The sequence below is a fragment of the Leucopleurus acutus genome, assembly GCF_964270905.1.
Source record: "Leucopleurus acutus genome assembly, chromosome: 3".
Classification (NCBI taxonomy): domain Eukaryota; kingdom Metazoa; phylum Chordata; class Mammalia; order Artiodactyla; family Delphinidae; genus Leucopleurus; species Leucopleurus acutus.
The window spans coordinates 142,572,232-142,595,992 of record NC_139145.1 but is presented as its reverse complement, the minus strand read 5'-3'; the positions used below and the strand labels follow the sequence as shown (position 1 = coordinate 142,595,992).

The following is a 23,761-nucleotide window of genomic DNA, read 5'->3' as shown; positions in this document are numbered from 1 at the left end:
CTAGAAATTGACCCTTGAAACTAGAAATTGACCCTTGAAAGGTTAAGGCCCCAAGTTTATACAGATATAAATGATAAAACTAGGATCTGAACGGAGTTAAAATAACTTCAAAATCCCCACTCGTAACCACTAGACTTACTATACTGTCTCTATAAGGCACCAACATTACTTAGGGCTTGTGTAGAAAAGTAAACTAGTCTTCTGTTACAAAGAATCATGAATACTACAAGGTAGAACTTCAGAATTTAAAAACCATTCCATTGCAAACCAAATTTTTCTAAGAGCAGTTATAGTTTCTTACTAAGGAAATAAAATGGACAACAGGAGACTCTGATGCTCAAGAACTATGCCTCCTTTGGAGGAAGGCTGACATTAACACACTTGGATCATGCATAGTCAATGTGTTCAGAAAACTCTCTCGGTGCTAAATAAAACTAAATAAGAGAATCTTGAGGGCAAAAATGAAGAAAATCACAAGGAGGCAAAAGAATGCATCCCAGGAAGTAGAAGGTGCTCCCTCCTCCCTCTCTCCTTCTTTAGCAATTCCTCCAGGGGCATCCCTACTTCTCTACCATTCTAAGGATTATTACTCATTCCAAGTTCAAAGCTGTTCCGTATTTTATTACTTAATCCTTACCATCATAGGTTACAGGGAAAGGAATAAGACTCAGAAAAGAACAATAATTTTCAAGTGTCATATTCTCATACAGATAGGAAAATTCTATTCCCAAAGGTCCTTGTGGTTGGGATATGAAATAAAATATGTTCTCAGAATACTGTGTTCTAACCTGGAGTTTAAAATATATATTCCTATAGTACAATGGTAGTTGGTACAATTCCTATAGTACAATGGTAGTTGGTACAATTAACTACAATGGTAGTTAATCCACAAAAACCTATTTAGCCATAATATAGCAAAACATAGCAGCCTTATAAATATTCAATAAATATTTACTGAGGGCCTGGGAAGTGCCACAAATTGGTCTAAGAGCTGAAGGCAGAGGACAAAAGTCTGTCTAGACAAAGTCCCTACATTCCTGGAGCTTACATTTCTACAGAAGAAAGACAACTAAATATAAACAACTAAATAAGCGTATAAGGTAACTTCAAAAAGGGAGAAATACTATAAGAAAATTTAATATGCTGATGTGACTGTGGTTTTTCATTACTTTGTTAAAGTCATAAAATTACTTTTCACCATTGCCAATAGAATATAATGAAAAGGGTCTTACTGTTGCATATAAAGAGATCACAGTCTAGTTTTTTTTCTTCAGCAGTATTTGCTGCAAACTTATTTGTATTTCTTTGCTCCAGAAACACCAAGTTGGTAGAATCTTCCTAAACATGTAAAACAATTTCTTTTACATGTTTAGGAAAATTCTTTGCATTTCCATATTCTGTTCCCACTTTCTTGAAATGCTTCCCACCACTATTGGTTTGGCAAAGTACTACTCCTTCTTTGAAACCCAGCTGAAGATTGAACTTATCTGTCAGAACTTCCTTGATATACCAGACAGAACTGGTGGCTCCATTCCCTGTGATTCTGAAATATTCTGTATGAACTAACCTGTCTTACTGCATACACTACTCTGCAATGTATTGATAATTATCTGTATTCTGTGCATCTTACCAAAGGCTGAGCTCCTTAAAGTCTGATAATATATCTTACCTCTCTTTGAATGTTTTTTTAAAGAAGGATGGATGGATGAATGGTTATTTGATGTTATATTTTAATGATGACATTACACATTTCTTAAAAGTTGACTCATTTTATACACATTGATACATCAATAAATGTCTAATACTGTTCCTGAACCAATAACTGCCACCCTAGCAACTAATTTACTTCCTGATCTGTCACCATAGATGAGATCAACTTAATGATATCCTTTGAAACACAGATTTAGAAATATACATATAAGTCATGAGTAAAGAATTTTATTTTTCATTCATTTGTAAGGTTTATTTGACTAGTATTCCTTTCACCTAATCACAAAATAGAAGTTCAAAATTCTTTTTTTTTTTTCTTGGCCACACCATATGGCATGTGTAAGCTTAGTTCCCTGACCAGGGATCGAACCAGTACCCCCTGCAGTGGAAGAGCAGAGGCTTAACCATTGGACCACCAGGGAAGTCCTAGAAGTTTAAAAATTTTTAAAAACAACAACAACAACAAAAACATGACTTCCCTGGTGGTCCAGTGGTTAAGAATCAGCCTTCCAATGCAAGGGACGCATGTTCGATCTCTGGTCAGGGAACTAAGATCCCACATGCCGTGGGTCAACTAAGCCCACACGCCACAACTAGAGAGAAGCCCACACAACACAACTAGAGAAGCCCACGAGCCGCAACTAAGACCCAATGCAGTCAAATAAATAAATAAATATTTAAGAAACAATAAAAAAGGCTGATGTAATGGAGGAAGAGGGAGTACGGGGTTGCTGGGTAGTCAGGGAGAGGTTTGCTGAGAAGAGGACATGTGAGCAGAGATCTGAAGGACAAGACGACAGACATCAGAACACAGGAAATAAGAGCTTTTCAGATGGAGTCATAAGACAAAGTTGTATTAAGAACTGTTCAAAAACACAGGGAAGACCAATGTGGCTAAAAATGTAGTAAAAATGATGGTGGTTTAAGATAAAGTTGATTTGGAAGACAGGGACTGAGTTTTATTTTTCTTAATTTAACTTCAGTATTCTTCCTTATATTATTTCCTATTCCTTATATTACTTTCAATCAATTGACTATTCTCTTAGATATTTTTAAACCATTATTTCTATTTATTTTTGGCTTAGAGTAGCCAAACGACTCATTTCTACCAGAGTCCTTTAATTCTGTTATCTTTTAAAGCTGTGTATACATTACTCCAAAACAAGTGCTAAATAGCTAAAAAACTTAATCATCTCACAGTGTTCTCCATTCAAAATAAAGCATCCAATCCAGCTGATTTCAGTGAAATGACTCAGTGTTTTGACATGCAGGAAAAAAAAAATGAGTTATTTTGTTTATACACAAAGTTGGTATCTCTCATCTACCACAGGATATTCATAGGGAATCCCATGGCAATAACTGAATAGCTTTTCCCTTCTACACACTAGTGTGGTCTAGAGAAAAAGATAAAAACAACAAAGTTAATGAACTTTTAACAGGCATTTACAGGAATTTCTAAAGATGTTTTATGGATGTTCTGAAAATGATTTCATAAACATGGAAAATTTATAGTTGGTTTTCTTCTGACTAAGACAGAATGGCCAATCTTGCAAAGTTCTACAAGAGAAAAATCTTTGCCTAAAACACTGCAAATGAGAATTCACAATCTAACATTAGGCCATTAAGCTGTTAGTTGTCCTTGATTTATTGTCTACCATTCACTCCCAATTTGAGGTGCTAATATATTATAGCTTAAGCATTATTTTATGTTTTATATTACAATGAGTTAATAAGATTACTCCCAGAATCAAAAATAATAACATGCCTAGAAACAAAAATGCTGGTTCCTCAACTTTGACTCAATTATGACAAAAATGATAAACAGGAATCTTATAACCATCCTTACCAACAGAAAAAAAAAAGAAAGAAAAAAGAAGATAAAGAACAAAGAAAATAATTTTTAAAAAGTGCTTCTTGTTCAGCACTACTTTTAATTTCTCAAACTCTTCGGCACCACAAGGGAGATACCAGTCAAAGGCACAAAGGCCTGACTGTAGCTCTCTGGATGATCTGAGGAGTATTCTGTCCTACCAAAGGCCAAAACTGTTCTCGAAAAGAAAACTCTAAAAACATACCTTTTATTTTCAGCCAAAGTGGCTCCTTCGTCCTTCAGCTGTTTACTCTTCTCAGCACAGTCTTGAAGGAGAATTTCTTTCCTCCGTTTAACGGCATGAAGCCAGTTCCCTTCATCATTCTCAACTGCATCCTTCTCATCAGCAGCTTCAGCTTCAAACTGCTGGGAAGTGACCTTTGAGACCTTCTCACCAATCTTCCTTTTCCATCCAAAGGAAGCCATTCTGGAAAAATGACAAGGAAAGAGCTTTAAATTTCAAACTTGGCCTTTTATAGAAGTATTCCAACAAATAGGTAAAGAAAGGATAATAGGATTAGACTGTCATCATTTTTTGACCCCTAATTAAAATAGTGGATCTAGGCAATAATCACTGAAGGCTGCTAACATCATAAAGACAAGTCCACAATTGTATCTCCTGATGGAAGTGACGCAGCATCCATGAAGTACTTCTGCCAAAAGTTAAAGCTCAATCAGATCAAACCTCTACCAGTTTACAAGAAATATGGGATACAGATGAGCATGCTAAATAAGATGTCAGAGATGCAGACAGCAAGAAACAGAAACTAAAGAAAAAACTGGCTTCTTCAAGAAATAACTGCCAGGTTTCTTCAAGAAAAAAAGAAAAGTGAGACTTAAGAAACACACAAATCAAATATAATGTGTGGAGCTTGCTTAGCTACAGGTTCAAACAAGCCAATGGGGAAGAAACCTTTATGAAATAATAGGGGAATCAGAACAATGATTTCATATTTGATAATATTAAGAAGTTCCTCCTTTTTTTTTTGGTATAACAGTATTGCGATTATGTTGACAAAAAGAGTGCTTGTCTTTTAGGAATACATATTAAAATATTTTACATGAAATTACACGATATCTAGGAACTGCTTCAAAGTAATCAGCGGGAGTGGGGAGTGCAATAGAAGAGAGATATAGATAAAAAGATTGCTTTGAGTTGATAAGCAATGAAATTAGGTGGTGAGTACACAGGATTCTCTGTACTTTCCTCTCTCCTTTCATATATGTTTGGAATTTTCCATAAAAAGTTTCTGAAAGATTCAAACTTAGGAAATGACTTAATTCACAGAACTATAGGGTTAATCAGAATGATAAGAAATGTTAAACTATTTTGTAAATCTGCAATAATATACAAATGTAAGGGCTAAGCGAGACAGCATAACTAATGGAACAAAGTTAAAGGAAACCCTGGAAGAATTGAACAAATATTTATTTAGAGAAGGGATTTGCTGAGGGATCGAGAGCTCTTGCTAGTTACATGGATGGGTTTAAAGATACTGAGAAACCCTTGGAATTCTATATACATTTTTTTTTTTTTTTTTTTTTGCAGTATGCGGGACTCTCGCTGTTGTGGCCTCTCCCGTTGCGGAGCACAGGCTCCGGACGCGCAGGCTCAGCGGCCATGGCTCACGGGCCCAGCCGCTCCGCGGCATGTGGGATCTTCCCAGACCGGGGCACGAACCCGCATCCCCTGCATCGGCAGGCCGACTCGCAACCACTGCGCCACCAGGGAAGCCCTCTATATACATTTTTATATGCTTGTGTGCAATCTGCACAAGAGTCTCTAAGCTTTCATTCCATTCTTAAAGGAGCCTATGACCCCAAGAAGATTATGATCGACTGATCAACTATCGAGATAAGGAAAAGCAATGAACCAGAGGTCTCCATAAAACTATCAAAGAATGGGCATTGTGGCAGTAAGGGAGGGAGAGAAATGAAATAGCAAGTAAGTTCTAGCAGATACCAAGATCTTTATCACTAATACACATGCTGAAGTAAAGTGTAAGTAACCACTAGAATGAAGGAGTCAAAAAAACTGAGGTTGGCTATGAGGTCACTAACATGGAAAGGCCCAAGATAATGGCAGATTTTGGAGGGGTAAGAAAATTGTGGGTCATGTACCTAAGTTCTTAATGAATATGACAAAGTGCCAATAAATTACAGCAATCAAGAAATGTACAGGTTGATACGGGTAACCACATGCTTTCCACAGGAGCAGAGATTTCTAGAAAAGCCTGTAGGAGTAATGGATTATAAGCTATACTAGGGAATCAGGACAACGTCAAACTCTCTCCCCAGACCCATTATAATAGAGAAGAATGAGTTTCCTCTGTTTAAAGATGACTGCAAGTAACTTAGGGAAAGAACCAAGAAATGGCTGAAAATGTAAGTGTTGTTACTAAGGAACACAAGTCCGGAGGCCCAGAAAGAGAACAACAGGAGAGAATGAATCGTTAGGAAAGTCTCACGAGATAACAAAATAAGTCAAGATAAGAAAGAAGTCTTGTATTTATGACTGTCCCTAAAGGAGACAAGGATGAGGATGGTTACGTTTTCTGGCTTCAAGTTTCCAAGTTGGCAATGTGAGGGACCAAGAAGTGTGGGAACTAATAATACAGACATTATACCCTGCCACAAGCTAGAGAATGCTTCTCTTCACTGAGACGTAAAATGCAGCACCCAAGACGAGAAACCTAATGAACACAAACAGGTAATGAAAACAGCATCCTTCCGGGTATAGGGATGTAGTCAGAGGTGAGGAATTCAAGAACCGATTTACCCGAAAATGTTACCGCACAGGAGAAAACAGCATTAACGATTTCCCCTCATTTTGCACAACAGTAAAGAAGACCGAAGTTCATAAAGACTGCTCAGGACGTCACCCGCGAGTTCACAGCCCCGCCCGCGGCCGCGGGCCCCTGCCACGCTGGGGGCAAAGCCAGCTCGCTTCCGCTCCTCCCGCCGTTCAGGACGGGTCAAAGCCGCACCGCCCGCCTAATCCGCCCCGGGCGCGGGTGCCAGGGAGGGCCCGATCCCCAGACTTGCTGGTCCCTAGTGACCAACCGTAGCGTCCAGGCTCTGCCACACCCGCGGTGGGCCTCAACTCCGACTTCTGAAGCTCCTTTCTCCCGTTACCCCAAGACCCACCAGCCTCGCTTTCCTCAACTTCCTCCCGCTTCCACCACAGACCCGTAACCCCTGTTACCTGATGACCACTCCCCGGGTCCCGTGTTTACATTCCGCTTGCCCTTTGCCCACCGGAAACGGAAATTACCGCGCCTGACCTCCTGCCTGCTTGCCGTAGGTGCAGGGTGTCCCAAGATAGGGCGTTGCCCGATATGGGGCGTGCGAACAGTCCGGAGAAGCTGGCAGGGAAGAGGCGACTCAGCGCTTTTCTCTTCCGCAATCCTTTCCCCGGGACCACAAATCCCAGAAGTCACTGCGGCCGCCCCCACCCCATTATTACCCTCCGAGGCTGGTAGTCCGGGCCGCCCGGGCAAGGCGCGCCCTCTAGCGGCAGACGAGAGCGTCGGCGCGTGGGCGCCCACAACTCGGAAGCGCGGGAAGCTACGGCTGCGCCGGCTGAGTGCGCGCGGAGAGGACAGCCCCGGCGGTACCACGAGGTCCATCCAGTCAGCAGGTAAAGGAGAAGAGGCCCGGGAAAACGATTTGGGGGGAATCCAGAGCATTGACTCACGACTCTCCCTAAAGGAGTTTACAACCTAGTTGATGAGGTCGTCCAGACGCTGAAGACAGAGGCAAACCCGACTGAAAAAGGGTACGGCCGTGGCTCAACCGTTGGGGAAAAAAACCTGCAAAAAGTTGGACTCAGTTTCTCTAAAGAAGAAAAAATTATGGCCCGAAAGTAGCTGTCTTGAAAATTTTTAAAAAGTGGGGACATGTAATACGGGGAAGTGTTTAGGAAATTGAAAAATTAAGATCGTTTTGATTTCTTAATGTCGCTGTGGATCATTTTTGTAGACCAGTTTTCTCAACCTCAAGGCTGTAGCTTTTCCAACGGGATGATTCTTTGTTGGGAGAAGGGGGCCTCTCCTGTGCAGGGCAGAGTGTTTAGCGGCATCCCTGGGCTCTACCCACTGGATGCCATTAGCATCCACTCCCACCCCACCAGCTGTGACAAGCAAAAATGTCTCCAGACATGAGAAAATGTACCTGGGGAAAAGATGGACCCCCCCCTCACCCCTACCCCATTGAGAACCACTGATAGGAAGCAAGGATTCTCCAAAGGTGATCCTCAGACCTGAGGGTCGTCAAGATCCTTTTAAAGTCAAAACTATCCCTATTTTCATACTAACATGAAGACGTCATTTACCTTTTTCACAATGTTGACATTTGCGCTTAGAGTGCAAAAGCAATGGTGGCTAAAACCACTGGCACCTCAGCCCGAATCAGGGCAATGCTACCAAGCTGTACTAGTAGTCATTGTATTCTCCACCACTGTACACACTCATTGTAAGAAAAAGAAGAGGCAGTCCCTCAATGTCCTTGAAGAAGCAGTAAAAATTATTTTATTAAAATGACCCTTGAGTACACACATTTTTTTTTAATATTGTGTGACAAAAATGGGAGGTACAAAGTACTTTTGCTGTATATTGAAGTATGATGTCTCAAGATAAAAGCACTCGTGAAATTGCTTTATAAACTGAAGTAGATGCTTTTTTTGTGGAATACAATTTTTACTTAGAAGGGCTGACACCCCTGCTGGTTTTCAGGCTTGGGTCTGACAGGCCTTTTCGTGAAAATGAACAAAGGGAGCCTGTTACATCGAGGAAAACAATCGACAGTTACCAATGATAAAATTCAAGAATTTAAGCAAAAATCATCATTCTGGAAAACATGTATTTGCCACAGTGAGCTTGCCAGCTTCACAGTACTTTCAGATTTTTCCAGTGAGATCAGTGGTGGTATCAGATCCGATTTTTATTTATATTGTTGGATTAAATGTTTCAACATCGGTAAGAACTGTGGAAGTGAACCAGTTTTTTCAAAACGAGCAATACGCAATTATGGTAGCCAACCTCCAAGATAGCCACCTGTGATCTCTAATCCTGGCATTCATACTCTTGTGTAGTTCCTTCCTACATCATACCAGGATTGTTCTGTGTGGCCTGTAGGATAGGGCAGAAGTGATAGTATACCACTTCTGATATTATATCACTTCTGATATTAATAAAAAAGACACTACTAAGGTGGTGGCAATGTTACTTCATCTGGGTTAGAGGTTTACATGGCCATGTTCATTGCAAACCTAAAACACTGAAAATACATCAAGCCAAATATTTTATGATTTGTGCACTTTTCTGTATATGTTATACCTCTATAAAACTCTTTAAAAAATATATATCTCCCTAACAAGGCATTCAGAGCAGGATTTATGCCTTATGGTCACATTCATAGTGCTTGGTTCATAGTTGCCTTATGAGGGGATATAGTTTGCAGAGTAAAATAATTAAACGGTGCTCGAAGCCGTACCCCTTTCTAAAAGGAGTCTTTCCTAAATCTCTCAAATAACTTAATCTTGATCCACTCTACCCTAGTAAAGGCGACCTCCAACACTAAGTTTTCACACTTCACCCACCACTTTCCTACTTACTTTGGTCTGTGATCATAATGCATCTATTTATATATTTAATAATTTCCCATGCTGTCTGTATAGACAACATGATCATCTAACAAGTTGCTAGAAATCCTCTACATTTGTCATAGTTAACGTTTATTGTCATCCACAATAAATAGAACAGCCCATTTGTTTACAATAAATAGAACAGTTCAATAACTATTTTTCAGACAAGAGAATTTCTTGTACAATTTTGTTCAGTCAGGTTACTTAAGAGTAATTAAGTTCCCTAAAAGAACAATCTATGTGCTGTTCATAACAGTCTAGTACTGTGTTCTGTTAAAATTATCAAGCTATTTTAAGGATTCAGAATGTCAGCAATCTAACACAAGCCCTGCCAACAACGCCGTATAAGATTTCATACTGACTGAATTCTAACAGGAGCGGAATTCTAACCAAATCTAATGTTAGCAGCCAAAGATAATTGCTCTGATTTTTATTGTATATAACTTAATATTTTGTTCAGGTGGTTAATTTTTAGATGAAACAAAAACTCACTAATTTAGATGAGACAAAAATCACCACGTTTAAGTGCTAAAATCTGTTCAAGCACTATACTTTAGGCACATTGTTTAAAAAGTGCACAGATGGTCAGCCATAACAAGTGCCTTTTTTTTTTCCATGTAGTTTTCCCAGAAGTTAAAAAAGTTAAGCACATTGTAAGTCGATGAAAAATGATGTTTTTCTTTATTATCCGTTTTCCAAATCAAAGTATTTGAAATTGTATCCTTAAATATACTCTGGTCAAGACATACATGAACAAGTCTCAGAAATATTGTACCACAAAGATTGATTTCTACCATACTACCAATTTATAATTATGTTTTATGTGGACTTTCATTCATCTAGTGAAGAGAACTCACGAAGAAAATATGATTTCTGTTGTGGATGGGGGAGATGGAAGGAGTTAAAGGGAAAAGATTTAAATACATTTTTTTTCTTTCATTCCAAAGGTTCATGGAGTTCTACATCCACCCATAGTCCACCAGTCATTAATTCAGTGTGAATGGTATCACTACAAGGTCAAAAAGTAGGGGGGGGGGGGGCAGGGTGAGAGGGCAGGACTTTTTGTACAAAATCATTTAAAACTCTGAAAAACTACAGAACCATCCAAAGAAAAAATATAAAGTAAAAGCAATGGAGTTTATTTCAGTGAAATTATTTTAAATTAGATATGATATATTAAGCTCCCATATCCCCCAACCTGGTAGAAAAGTTCCTCTCAGTGAGAAATCATTTATTTTAATGGCAAAAATTTTACATATCAGTAAAATCTGTTATATTTAAAACTATGTATACAGTACATTTCTGGCAAAAACCTTATACATCTTTCAGTTGTCAAGACAAAGTAAAAATATGGTTGCATAAAATCACAAAAAATATAAATTGCTGAAAAGATAATAAAAAAAGATTAAAAATCATTTGCATTGACTCCCTTACATCTTCAATTAGTAAGAATTTGCAAACCACAGTAAATTTCTGAAAATTCTGATGCAACCTTGACATACTCAACCAAAAGTTGTCATTTCAAATATCCCAGCTTAAAAAAAGAATTTACTGCAATAGTCTGTGCATTTATTATACTATTTGTACAAGTGCAATATTTAAATATCTTCAAAATAAAACTCAGTAACTAAAAGGAACCACAATAACTTAAAAGAAGCAGTTTACAAAATTAACAATTTTTAGAAGGTCCTATTTAATTGGTTCCTCTTTTTTCCCTGCTCCCCACAACAGGTTATAGAGACATTACAACGATGTCTTAGTTCTATATACAAATCTGTAGCTTTAAAAATACAGTCTTCTGTTCTTAACATTAGGAACATAATGCTGCATTTAGAGCCTACATGAAGTCAATATCCTCAAAACAGAGGGCCACATACAAGTTATAAATACAGTTTGAACTTATATTTAAATGGAACTCCTATAATTTTATACAGCTTTCAGATTCTAAGTTGAATAGAATAAGCCCTGGACAAAAGGAAGCAAGGTTTTTCTTTTGAATTCAGTGCATGTTTCTAGGGGTACTGGAGCCAAATCTACAACTACAGTAACTATGCAAGCTATCATGACATTTGAGTACATTATCATCTGGTTACAGAGGTGCCAAAAACAATACTACAATACAAAGAGTCTTAAAAGAGAAAAAAAGATAGTTCCATTGCAATGGAAAAATAACACCAAAAAATTCTTCTTGAAGTTAAAATATAGTATAAGGCAATTATGGGTGACACAGTAATTTTTTATTACCATACACATGATACGAATTTTATCTGAGGTGACTAAATTTTTTTCTTACACCTATTATGTAATGCATTATACTAAGAGCAAGAGAAAGAAAATATAAATCAGAGTTCTTAGGAAGATTAAGCAACTTTAGGCAGTTTCCATAATGCTACTTTTAAAAAAGTAATTAAAATCCAAAGCAAATGTTACTATTTAGAAGAACTAACTGATCTGTTCCATATTTTATCAAAACAATAATAAAGTAATAGCTGATGAAGGAGACACCAAATGCAATGTATAAACTTTAATTGGAGCCTGGTTTGAAATAAATTTGTAGTACAACAGGGGAAATCTAAATATGCATGATTAGATGGCATTAGAGAATTACTAATTTTTAATGGTATTACGGGTTTTTTTAGGAGAATGTCATCATTTTTTTAGGAGATGCTTTAAGTGTTGAGGGGTGATGAATATATCTGCAAAATCCAAATGGTTCAGGGGAAAAAAGCATATATACACACACACACACACACACATATATAACTGTATCTATATACAGATATAGATAAAGCATATATGGCAAAATGTTAACAAATGTTGAATCTAAGTGGTAGATACACATGTGATCACCTTACAGCCTTTCAACTTTTCTTTTAAAAAATGTCCATAATGAAGTCTAGGGAAAAAAAGTCATATCTGAGCATTTAAATAGTTTGCAAGACATGTTCTATGCACTGAATCAATTTAAAAGATACATGATTGAATGACTAGAAATTTTTGCATACATTTAATACTGACTGACATGATGAGCAGAGGACTTTGTGATATTGGCAAAACCAGCATGATTTATTTACAGTATATGCAACACAGCTCTTGTGACAAAAAGAGCAATTTATGTACAGAATATAGTGGGACAAATTGTAAAATTAAACTTAGTGCCTAGAGTATCTGAATATATAAGTTCTGTGTGTTTTTGGACTTAACAAATGAAAGAAAAAAATTTAAATGTGTCCAATATCTTTAAGGTGACTTACCATATACTACAGAATAAGAATATTAAGGAGGGGATATGGAAGAATCATCCAGGCTGTCCCTACTGTTGAAGATACTTGCTATTTAAGGAGCCCAGAAAACAAAATCACCTATAAAGTTCTCTGGGGATTCTAGGCAAATATTTATTGAATAAATTTATGAAGCAAATATATAACACATCAACACGTAATTAATATATGAAGGCCTTTATGGTAAATTAATATTTGACAAAGCCCTGTATACACTAAATATAAAATAGCCAAAAATCAAGTGAGCCTGAGAGATCTATAATTCATTGTGTATATTATATTATTCTATATGCCTACTGAACAATGAACAAAATTATCGTAATTCATTTCTGCACATTATGCTTTTAACTATTAATCATGTTCCAGTCCCTGTGCAAACTGCATTCCGAAAGGCCAACCCTCAGTTATAATTATGTATAACTTGATTATAAATGGAAGCATTTGGCTATGATTTATTATGCATGCTTATTGCTATCAAAGAAATAAGCAAAGTTTTAGGTTTACTGTGCAAGAATTTTAATTAGATTTGCACACATCTCAAAAAATTCTATTGTGTGACTTCCAGGTCTTGGAGTTAAGTCAACAGGAGAAGAGTCAAGTGACGTTACAGATGAGGTAAGAGAAGCTTCTGAGGATTTTCCTTGAGCCTCAGCATCTGAATCATTCCTTTGGCAAGCTCGATAGTTGCTAACTGAGCCCGATCTCTGTGGAGTAGCAGTCCCTGATTTGGCTTCAGTAATTTCATCTGGGTAAAAAGAAAATTCAATTTATTATAATCCATGACACCCTCCCGAAAATTTTAATAGTATTTAATTTGCTTCTTTTAGTGAGATCACTGACCAGCTATCAAGAGCATGTTTACTTTGAATACCTCCTAAAATAGAAGCAATGAATCTGTATTATGCCACTTGCCTTTTTTACACACAGCAATGTATTCCCCTAATGACTTATTAAGATAGGGTACATATTTGGCTACTCATCAGTCTTGCAATCCAGGATTAAAAGAGCCCAATAAACTAATAATGAGGCTTAATAAACATCATTCCCTAGCAATAAAAGTCAATCTTTCTATATTAAAATCATAGAATAAATGCACTTAAAATTTCAACCCTGGAAATCATCTCATTTAACTCCTCGTTTTATTGATAAGAAAACATAAACCCCTTAAGAGTTAAGTGACAAATGAACAGAGAGGTAAATCTAGAACCCAAGTCTCCTAACTCTCATCTTGGTGCTCTTCATTCTCCCACTTTGTCTTCATATTTGATTTAAGATCTTATAAAAGAACAATTCCAATGAACAAAAATCAAGGAAAACCTAAGTTGGGAACACAATATAAAAACAGTAAATGTCCGTTCAATTGGTAAACCCAGGTACTAATAAACCTAAGATTCATGATTTTTTTTTTTTTTTTTTTGCAGTACGCTGGCCTTTCACTGTTGGGGCCTCTCCCATTGCAGAGCACGGGCTCCGGACGCGCAGGCTCAGCGGCCATGGCTCACCGGCCCAGCCGCTCCGTGGCATGTGGGATCCTCCCGGACCAGAGCACGAACCCCTGTCCCCTGCATCGGCAGGCGGACTCTGAACCGCTGCGCCACCAGGGAAGCCCCAAGGTTCATGAATTTAATCCAAATACAACGGAAAAAAATAAAACCCATTCTGTATCTCAGACTGCGTTAGTAAGTGTTAGAAGAAAAATACCATCTAGACATAGACAAACAGGTTTAGCCAACATATCATAGCTCAAAACTGTGTCTTTCTGATACTATGTAGGTACTATCTTTGAGTTTACGAAGAAGACAAAAAATTCACAGGTAAATCTCATCTAATAATTCCATATAATCTTAAATGAACAAAAGTGGCAACATATCTTAATTCAATTGATTTGGCCAATGAAGAATTGCCATAAACTTCTACTTAATTAAAGGTTCTGGGGGGCTTTCCTGGTGGCGCAGTGGTTGAGAACCCACCTGCCAATGCAGGGGACACAGGTTCAGGCCCTGGTCTGGAAGATCCCACATGCTGCGGAGCAACTAAGCCCGTGCGCCACAACTACTGAGCCTGCTATCTAGAGCCCACGAGCCACAACTACTGAGCCCGTGTGCCAAAACTACTGAGCCTGTGCTCTAGAGCCCGCGAGCCACAGCTACTGAGCCCATGTGCCACAACTACTGAAGCCGGCACTCCTAGAGCCCGCGCTCCGCAACAAGAGAAGCCACCGCAGTGAGAATCCCGCGCACCACAATAAAGAGTAGCCCCTGCTTGCTGCAGCTAGAGAAAGCCCGTGCGCAGCAACGAAGACCCAACACAGCCCAAAATAATTATTTTTTTAAAAAAGGTTCTGTTTGTGAGAGAACATTATATATATATATATATATATATATATATATATATATATGTGTGTGTGTATATATATATATATATGTACATACACACACACACACACACACACACACAGAGCTATAGCCTTTCATAATGCTGGGGTAGAATTATTATTGATATTTATTTGAATTATGAGTCAAATGTGTTCCATCAGGCTTTTTAGTAGATAAGGTAAATTAGTTTTAAGAGTCGGGGCTTCCCTGGTGGCACAGTGGTTGAGAGTCCGCCTGCCGATGCAGGGGACACGGGTTCGTGCCCCTGTCCGGGAAAATCCCACATGCCACGGAGCAGCTAGGTCCATGGGCCATGGCCGCTGAGCCTGCGACAGGAGAGGCTGCAGAAGTGAGAGGCCCGCGTACCGCAAAAAAAAAAAAAAAAAAGAGTGTATATGCATGGGAGACCTGAATGAATGTACATTTCAAACCATGGTATGATTTTGCACCATTTACTAGAAGTCAACATTTATTCTAAATAAAATATTTTATCTTACCAAAATGAACTACAAAAAACAGAAATGTAGAAGAAACTATCACTTTAGGATCAGGCTGTATCAGGCTTTAAGGATTTTAGAAGATAATCTTAAAAGGACAATAAACTATTCACAAGATACACAAATGTTCACGTCAACAAAGGCACAAAATCTTATATTCTATGTTCTTTTGCTATTGAATTACTAGGAACAATTCAAGAAGCTTCAAAAGAATCAAAGATTTACTAAAATGCCAAATTAGGTAAAAAGGTCTAATATGTCATCTATGTTGTTCTGTGTGACGTACATACCATCAATACTACGGAAATCCAATAAGTATGTTCTACTGTCCACTTGGTATAACTGTAGACTCATTTTGGAGAATGTACTTGTCACAGGATTCTTCCTTCGAACACGCAAATAATATGGGTTTACAACCTAGCATATGGTATGGAGAAAAACAAAGTCAAAAGGAATTCTTCTAGAAAACATTATATAGACTACAGGTTTGTCAAATGTGCTAATAATCAGAATGCTCTTTCTTTCTTACCTTCCATTCATAATCCAGTTGTTTAATTGCTCTACAAACTTCTGCCATGATATCATTTGGTCGACTTTGACTTCTAATTCCCAAATGCCATTTTGCTTTCCTTACACCTTGGTGTTTGGATTTCTGTGGATTTAATTCATCGAGGGTATGGCGTGCCCTTGGTGTTTCAGCAACCAAGAATGGTACTCTTTCAGGATGGGGCCGGGTCAAGTGGTGATCATCGAGAAAAGAATCTGGTGGGCTTGTTGCCAAGTAAAAATCTTTGGCCTCATTCATTATTCTCCTGTTGTCTATTATGAGGTGGTAGGCAACTGCCAAAGGGTCCTGGTGATTTCTGTTATAAAGGCAGCTGAGAACCTCCTCTTCTGAGCATTCAAATTTTTCACATACTTCTTTTAAGGCTTCATCATCAATCATGGTTGAACTATATGATGGATCCTCAGGAAAGAGATATTTTGGAAGGTCCTGTTTAAACCATTCATGTTCCCTGAGAGAAAATGGCAGGGGTCAGAAGGACTTCGAGGAGAGATGAGACTGAAAGTAACAGTTTGGGGGAATTTAGGATATGAATTCATTTATATTTATACTCATACTGTATTATTATTATTTTTTTTTTTTTTTGCGGTACGCGGGCCTCTCACTGTTGTGGCCTCTCCCGTTGCGGAGCACAGGCTCCGGACGCGCAGGCTCAGCGGCCATAGCTCACGGGCCCAGCCGCTCCACGGCATGTGGGATCTTCCCGGACCGGGGCATGAACCCGTGTCCCCTGCATCGGCAGGCGGACTCTAAACCACTGCGCCACCAGGGAAGCCCTATCATTTTTTTAAAACTGAGATTTTCCTCTTCTGGCTCACATTTCATTGTATATGTTAAGGGAAATTCTCCAGCCTTCCTCTGATTTTAAGAGGGAGAAAACACTGCTGGAGCAACCAGAAACAAAGTGTCTACACTTCAAAGTTTTGGAACAAATGGCAATGGCAAAGACCATGTTATTTCCAGCTCAGAAAGAGAACAAAATTAGTCTGTGGATTCATTATAATACTCTTTGGATATAATGTTAAGTGACAAAATATATAACAACAACAAAAATAGACAACTGTTATTCATTGAGTGCTTACTATGTGGTAGATTTTGGGCTAAACACTTCATATATATTATCTCACCTCATTTTCAAACAACTCTGTGAAGATAATATCCCCTTATTTTAATGAAGGAACTGAGGATTTCCTAACTTCATATATAAAAGGATATTTTTGACTTGAACTATGTAAAAAAAAATATGCTAAAACTAAAAACATTAAGAGAGGAAAACACCCAAAAGAACAATGATTATATTCCGGGTAATGGAATTAAAAATCACTTTAATTCTCTTCTCTAATTTTTTTCGTGTTTTCTAAGTCTTTTCCAATTGTCACATATTTCATTTAAATTGGAAAAAACATGTAAAACACAAGAAAAAGCACCTCTCACTAAGATAGTCTGAAATACAAATTTTACAGAATGACTAGTCCTTCTCCTCTAGTGGTAAAGTCATGCCCCGCCACTCACAGTCTGTTTTTTAGCTAGTCTGCAGCATATGGAGTAAATGGAAAGGAATGAAGCTTTTTTCTTTTCTTCTTTTTTTAATTGGAATATAGTTGATTTACAATCTTGTGTTACTTTCTGCCGTACAGCACAGTGAATCCAGTTATACATATACATATATCCACTTTTTTAGATTCTTTTCCCATATAAGTCATTACATAGTATTGAGTAGAGTTCCCTGTGCTATACAGTAGGTCCTTATTAGTTATCTATTTTAGGAATCAAGCTTTAAGTTCTACATATGATCTTTCTTTCTTCTTCATTATCCTAATGCTTTCTTCTTTACTATTCCCAGATATACGTCTGATTTCTTTCTTCCTTCGCCCTCCATCTCAGAGAAGTGTGCTGTCTAGCCGTTAGAAGACCAAAAGAGAAATTTCCATAAGGGAAAAAAAGGAAAGAAAAATGATGGTAGAAGAAACAAAGTTTGCAGTTTTTTAAAAAATCTTCATCAGAAATGACCTGCCCAAATTTGAGAAGGAGATTTGTCATCATCACTTTTGCCTTATTTAAACTATTCCGTGGAACCATATGCAACTGGTAAAATTGATGGACTTTTTTACCTACAAAACAGTAATTTCATATGTAATTCAATGTATACTACTACAAAAACAAACATGTCATTGATTGAATTAAAATTTTCTCACTCCGAGATGAACAAAAGGGGAAAATACAATAATTTATAAGATCAGAACTCAAATAGCAACACAGAAATTTACTACGAAAAAATATTAGTCCCCATGAGAATATGTAAAAGTCAAACACGAAGCATACTATAGAAAATCTTAAAGAATCACTACCAAATCTAATACCCAACCAGAGTCCTTTTTATTAGCTCTTTTTTTAAATTAAAAAGTAATACACTGATGTAAAGCAATTATACCCCAATAAAGATGTTAAAAAAAAAAAAAAAAGTAATACACTGGGCTTCGCAGGTGGTGCAGTAGTTGAGAGTCCACCTGCCGATGCAGGGGACACGGGTTCATGCCCCGGTCCTGGAAGATCCAACATGCCGCGGAGTGGCTGGGCCCGTGAGCCATGGGTGCTGAGCCTGCGCGTCCGGAGCCTGTGCTCCGCAACGGGGGAGTCCACAACAGTGAGAGGCCCACGTACCGCAAAAAAAAAAAAAAAAAAAAAGTAATACACTGACAAGTACAGGTTTCTGGTAACTGACTATACTGCTGAACTGAATGAATAAGCATTTTCAGAACTCTAATGGAAAACTGATGAATTCATAAAAGTGCTAACAAAAGATCAAGATGAAAAATAATTACATGGGACTGAGTGAACTGATGAGGATGATTATAATTTTTGTGACTTTCTGTTTGAATTAAAAAAAGTTAAAAAAAAAAAGTAACTTACTGGTGTCCTAAGAACTAGTGAGGAGTGACAAAACTGACAGATCAAAGCACCCTTCCCCCACTTCTGACTTTAACTCCTCCACCTTATTTTGTAAGCACCTATTTTTCTGATCAGATATTATCCTGTTTGAAATGCCTAGAAGAGATTATATTTTCCTTACTGAACCCCAAATATATTATTACAACACTTAGCTAAGAGTGAATTCCCCTCTATTTTAGTTATAGTATACACATTTACTTTAATAAAAAATATTGTGTTCAGAATTTCATTAAAGCAACTTTGTAGATGTATGGAATAAAAAAAAAGTAATATAATGTTCACTGCTACAATTTCAAAACAAATAAAGAAACAAAAGCAAAAAAGTGAAAGCCCTTCCTCCTACCAATCTTACTTCCCTAAAGCAGCCAGGTTAGTATGTGTTCTTAAATATCAAAATAAAATAAATGAGTCTATACACTATTTTTAACATAAAAACAGGATTACATTGTACATACTGTTCTGCAAAATTTTCTTTCACTTATATCACTGATACTATTAGATCTGATAATCAAGTTGCTTTATCACCTGATATCTTTGATTGTGGCTCTCTTCATGGGATCCACCTGCAGCATATGTTTCAAAAGGCTAATCACAGAAGGGTTTAAATACTGAGGGGTATAAAAGATCCCATCACATATCTTCTTAAAAAGAGTTGGCACGTGATCATCATCAAATGGAAGTGTTCCACATAATAAAGCATAGAGAATAACCCCACTGCTCCATATATCTACCTCTGGACCAGCATACAATCTGTAACAGGAAATATCAATTGGATTAAACAATCATTAGTAACTTAAAGAGTAAATCAATTAATCATTTTAAATATAAATACTTCATAAAGAATTATTAGTCAGAATATGGTTTCTATAAGTCACTGCTGTGTACTACACATACAGATTCTATACTAATTCTATCAGTATTATCTTTGAAAACAAAAATTAAGAATTTTTTTAAGTTACAAACTATAGCTAAAATTCTCTCCATACTACCTCACAAGGGTCCTCATGATATCCAATCAATAGGGCCAAACTTTGAACAAACATATTATTACTGAATTTAAAACCATTGTTTTTTGGTTACAGAGGAGAGATTAAGTGATCTTTCATCAAGTGAGAATGTTCTGACTCTAAAGCCACTCTCCGAAATAACCCGAGACCTCATACCAAGGTAAAAGGGGCCTGAGGCTGTAGAATGAAGCCCAGCTAACTAATTCGCAGAAGATTTGAAACTCTTATTTGCAATACACTGTAACCCACTGACTTAACTAGCTACTGACTAATTAGATAACCCATTCAAAGTCTGGCTTCAGGGAAGGATTTCTTTAAATTGGTCAAATAAATTACTGAACTGATCAATATATACTATTTTGAAAGTAAAAGTTTCCATACATCTAGACCTCACAGAAAGACCTTATCCAAACTGGGAAAATTAGACTTCAGTAATGGCCCATTACATATATGCACAATTACATTTCTTTTTGTTTATTTAATTAACACTGCCCCCAGTATCCAGGTCCTAAATTGTTTTCTTCCCCAAATAGACAACCCACATGAAATAATAATTTAAACATTAAGTTAGTATAAAAAGGTAATGATGAACCTTGATAAATCTAAAATTAGATATTTCTGCCTTACTCATAACCATGCCTTAACACAAATATAAATAATTTCTCTGAGCAGTCTAGGCAAGCAAGCTTATGAAAATAGAAAGAAAATACTACTCGATTTCTGCATTCTAAATTAATCAGGATGTAAGACATTCAAACAAAGAAACATGGTTTGAATGAAAAGTTATTAAAAGTTAATTATAAAAACTAGTAAACAAACTTTAGCTTCTTTGTTTTCACTTTCAGTAGTATAGTGAAGAACAGTTACTCTTCAAAAAATTAAATTTTCCTGTCATCTAAACTATCCGAAAAGCTGCCCTATACTAAGATCCTCATGTTCTCAATGCTGGTGGTTAGTAAATTGAGAGATTAGAATTCTTAAAATATTTCAGTCTCTAGAAGATTTAAAGAATGAAAATTAAATAAAACCTGAGGACTTTATCAATACTTCAGTCCAATTCCCCAAGGCACGTTATCGTAAAAGCTAAAGCTAATCTGAAAAATTAAAGCTACCCATTACACTTTTAATTCTTCATCTAAGCAAACAGTACACTATTTCTTACTACTAGATATTTCTGTATTATTCAAGTTTTTAATGTCTCACCTTTAAAACTTGCTAGTTTTAAACCTTCAGTTTCTTTCACCAGGGGAAAAAACGAGAGTACTCTCATCTAACTAATATAATTTTGACTTGCAAACCAACATCCTCCTCAATAAATGGAGTCCTTAATCCTTATTCACTTATAATGTTTTATTCCTAAAATAGAATACCTTCTGGATAAGAAAAAAATAAGCTTTAAATTCCTTTCAATAGAATTGAATATTACACTATAGACTAACAAAGTCTAGGAAAAGAAGACAATTACAAATATATTGGGCGGGGAGGAGGTGGCAAACACTACCTTCCTGAAATTACTTCTGGTGCAGCATAGTTGGGTGAGCCACAACTTGTTCTTAAAAATTCACCATCTGACATCATGTTTGAAAGACCTGAAAATGCACAAAATCCACTGCTCAAGATTTCCCAAGAACAAAAATAAAAACAAAACTCCATTAAACAATAAAATTGAGTTTGCATTAAAGTGATAAATCATCATTTTCTTCTTTGCTTCAATAGAATCCTGTAGTCTTTATTGTTCCCAAATATTTTGCCTTTATGCCATAAAATCTGTAATCTGTTTCAACATATAAAGTTAGTGCATTGTTGGAGTTTAATGAGTACATATTAAGTTATTGGTTATTTTGTTTAATAGAATAAACTGGGCATGTTTAAGTTTTATTAATATAGAAATTACTAGAAAAAAATGTAGAACCAAATTAAAAGTTTCTATTAACCTCCATTCTGATTCTTTAAAAAAAAATAATAGGGCTTCCCTGGTGGTGCAGTGGTTTAGAGTCCACCTGCCGATGCAGGGGACACGGGTTCGTGCCCCAGTCTGGGAAGATCCCACATGCCGCTGAGCGGCTAGGCCCGTGAGCATGGCTGCTGAGCCTGTGCGTCCGGAGCCTGTGCTCCGCAACGGGAGAGGCCACAACAGTGAGAGGCCCGCGTACCGCAAAAAAATATATATAAATAAAAATAAAATAAATAATAATTTTTAATATCAAAGTTCCTTCATAGTTCTGCTACAAAAAGAAAACTCGGGAACTCCCTGGTGGTCCAGTGGTTAGGACTCAGTGCTTTCACTGCTGTGGCCCGGGTTCAATCCCTGGTGGGGGAACTAAGATCCGCAAGCTGTGCAGTGCGGCCAAAAAAAAAGAAAAAAAGAAAACTCTGCCTCCTCAAAACTACAATGTATAAAAAATAATGACAACTAAAGAATAAGAAAGTCAAATAATTTAGTCAGTTACAAAAAAACTCAGTAGCTCAGAGCTGTTGGGCACTATTTAGTGAATCTCTATAGATTAAAATATATAAACATATACAAAACTTAAGAAAATATAAGTATCTCCTCTGATTTGAAATGAAACTAAAAAAGAGACTTGCAGATATTCATTTTTATCTCAGGTTTAATAATGTCAATGGCAATTTATATAAGAAATAATGGAAAAATAAATTCATTAAATTTTCCTCAAGCTGAAACTATGCTTTTCTATTTAAAATATTTTACTTTCTTTTTTTAAAAATAATTTTGTTCATATGGTTTGCCTTCTGGCTTTCAAAGTCTGAATAACTCCAGCCCAGTCTCTTTCCTCTTGCTCCATACTTGATCAGAAGAACACACTGAAAACAGTGTGTTCTATTGATAACACTATTTAGCAAATAGTTAAATAATGGTCCTTCACAAATAATGGTCTCTTTTCAAGTGATGTCGCTAATGCTGCCAATTTAAATTGTTTGCCTATGTCATAAAAGTCAATTTTAAAGACATAAAGCTAAGAGAATTCCTTATTTTTACTCCTTTTTGTAGCTCATAGACAAATGATGAGGATATGCTACTTTGGGATACTCAGTCTATTATATAAAAGCAAAAGTTATCTGAAGAATCCTACTGATGTTTGTTAAACATAATGAATATATGAAACTATAAAAATATCCTTACCAAAATCAGCAATCTTTGCATTCATGTGTGCATCAAGCAGGACATTTTCAGGTTTCAAATCTCTGTGGACCACCATATGCCTGTGACAATAATCCACACCAGAAAGGATTTGTTGGAACAGACGCCGACTTTCTTTTTCATCCAGCTAAGAAAAGTAGAGAGGCAACTTAAATGTGTGTCTTTCAAAAGAAATTATTCTACCTATAATTTTCCAACCTATAAAACTGTGAAGATGCAAGGAACCTTCCAAATGAACCTCACTCATGAGATACTTTTGAAACGGGGAGGAGATATAGGCAGCATAAAACGGAAATGCTAGGAGGGTCTTAGAACCCAAATCAGTAACTCAACTTCCTAATATTATCACTCTCTTGACTACCCTAATAACTTGTTTCACCTAATCTCATGCACTATTTCAAATAATTTCAATTTCTACCTGAAAGTAGGCATGTTTTCTCCTGTAAATTACAAATATTTAATCCTTGATTCCTTTAACAAATATTTATTGAATACCTTCAATGTGCCATGCACTGTTTTAGACACTCAAGATACAGCAATGAATTAAAAAAAGGCCCTAATCTAGTTAAAGAAAACAGACAATAAACATATAAATATCAATATAAGGAGTAAGAGTGTTTTGAAGAAAAACAAAGGAGGATAAGGGCACAAAGAGTTATGCTGGGGTGGGGAATACTGTTGTGGACTATATGAGAAAGCAACA

The 23,761-nt window shown here is 36.8% G+C and overlaps 2 protein-coding genes across 3 annotated transcripts in view; both read right to left on the bottom strand.

The window, feature by feature from the left end:
• Positions 1-7,161, bottom strand: part of TTC33 (tetratricopeptide repeat domain 33) — a 32,863-nt gene extending 25,702 nt beyond the window's left edge. The window contains exons 1-2 of one of the 2 annotated variants that reach the window (XM_082837290.1): positions 6,786-7,161; positions 3,786-4,007 (exon numbers count right to left, since the gene is read on the bottom strand). In XM_082837290.1, coding sequence (XP_082693416.1) covers positions 3,786-4,006 — 221 coding nt within the window. In that variant the 5' untranslated portion in view covers position 4,007; positions 6,786-7,161. Of the gene's footprint in view, positions 1-3,785; positions 4,008-6,643; positions 6,758-6,785 lie in introns of those variants that run through there. The other variant, XM_082837291.1, reaches the window with a different exon arrangement.
• Positions 7,162-10,359: 3,198 nt separating this feature from the next.
• Positions 10,360-23,286, bottom strand: LOC309960473 (5'-AMP-activated protein kinase catalytic subunit alpha-1-like). The gene is made up of 6 exons (XM_082837289.1): positions 23,041-23,286; positions 21,400-21,487; positions 19,417-19,641; positions 15,907-16,393; positions 15,668-15,794; positions 10,360-13,250 (listed from the first exon to the last, which is right to left on the bottom strand). The coding sequence occupies exons 1-6, from the start codon at positions 23,114-23,116 to the stop codon at positions 13,006-13,008; spliced, it is 1,248 nt and encodes a 415-aa protein (XP_082693415.1). The 5' UTR covers positions 23,117-23,286; the 3' UTR covers positions 10,360-13,005.
• Positions 23,287-23,761: the final 475 nt, after the last annotated feature.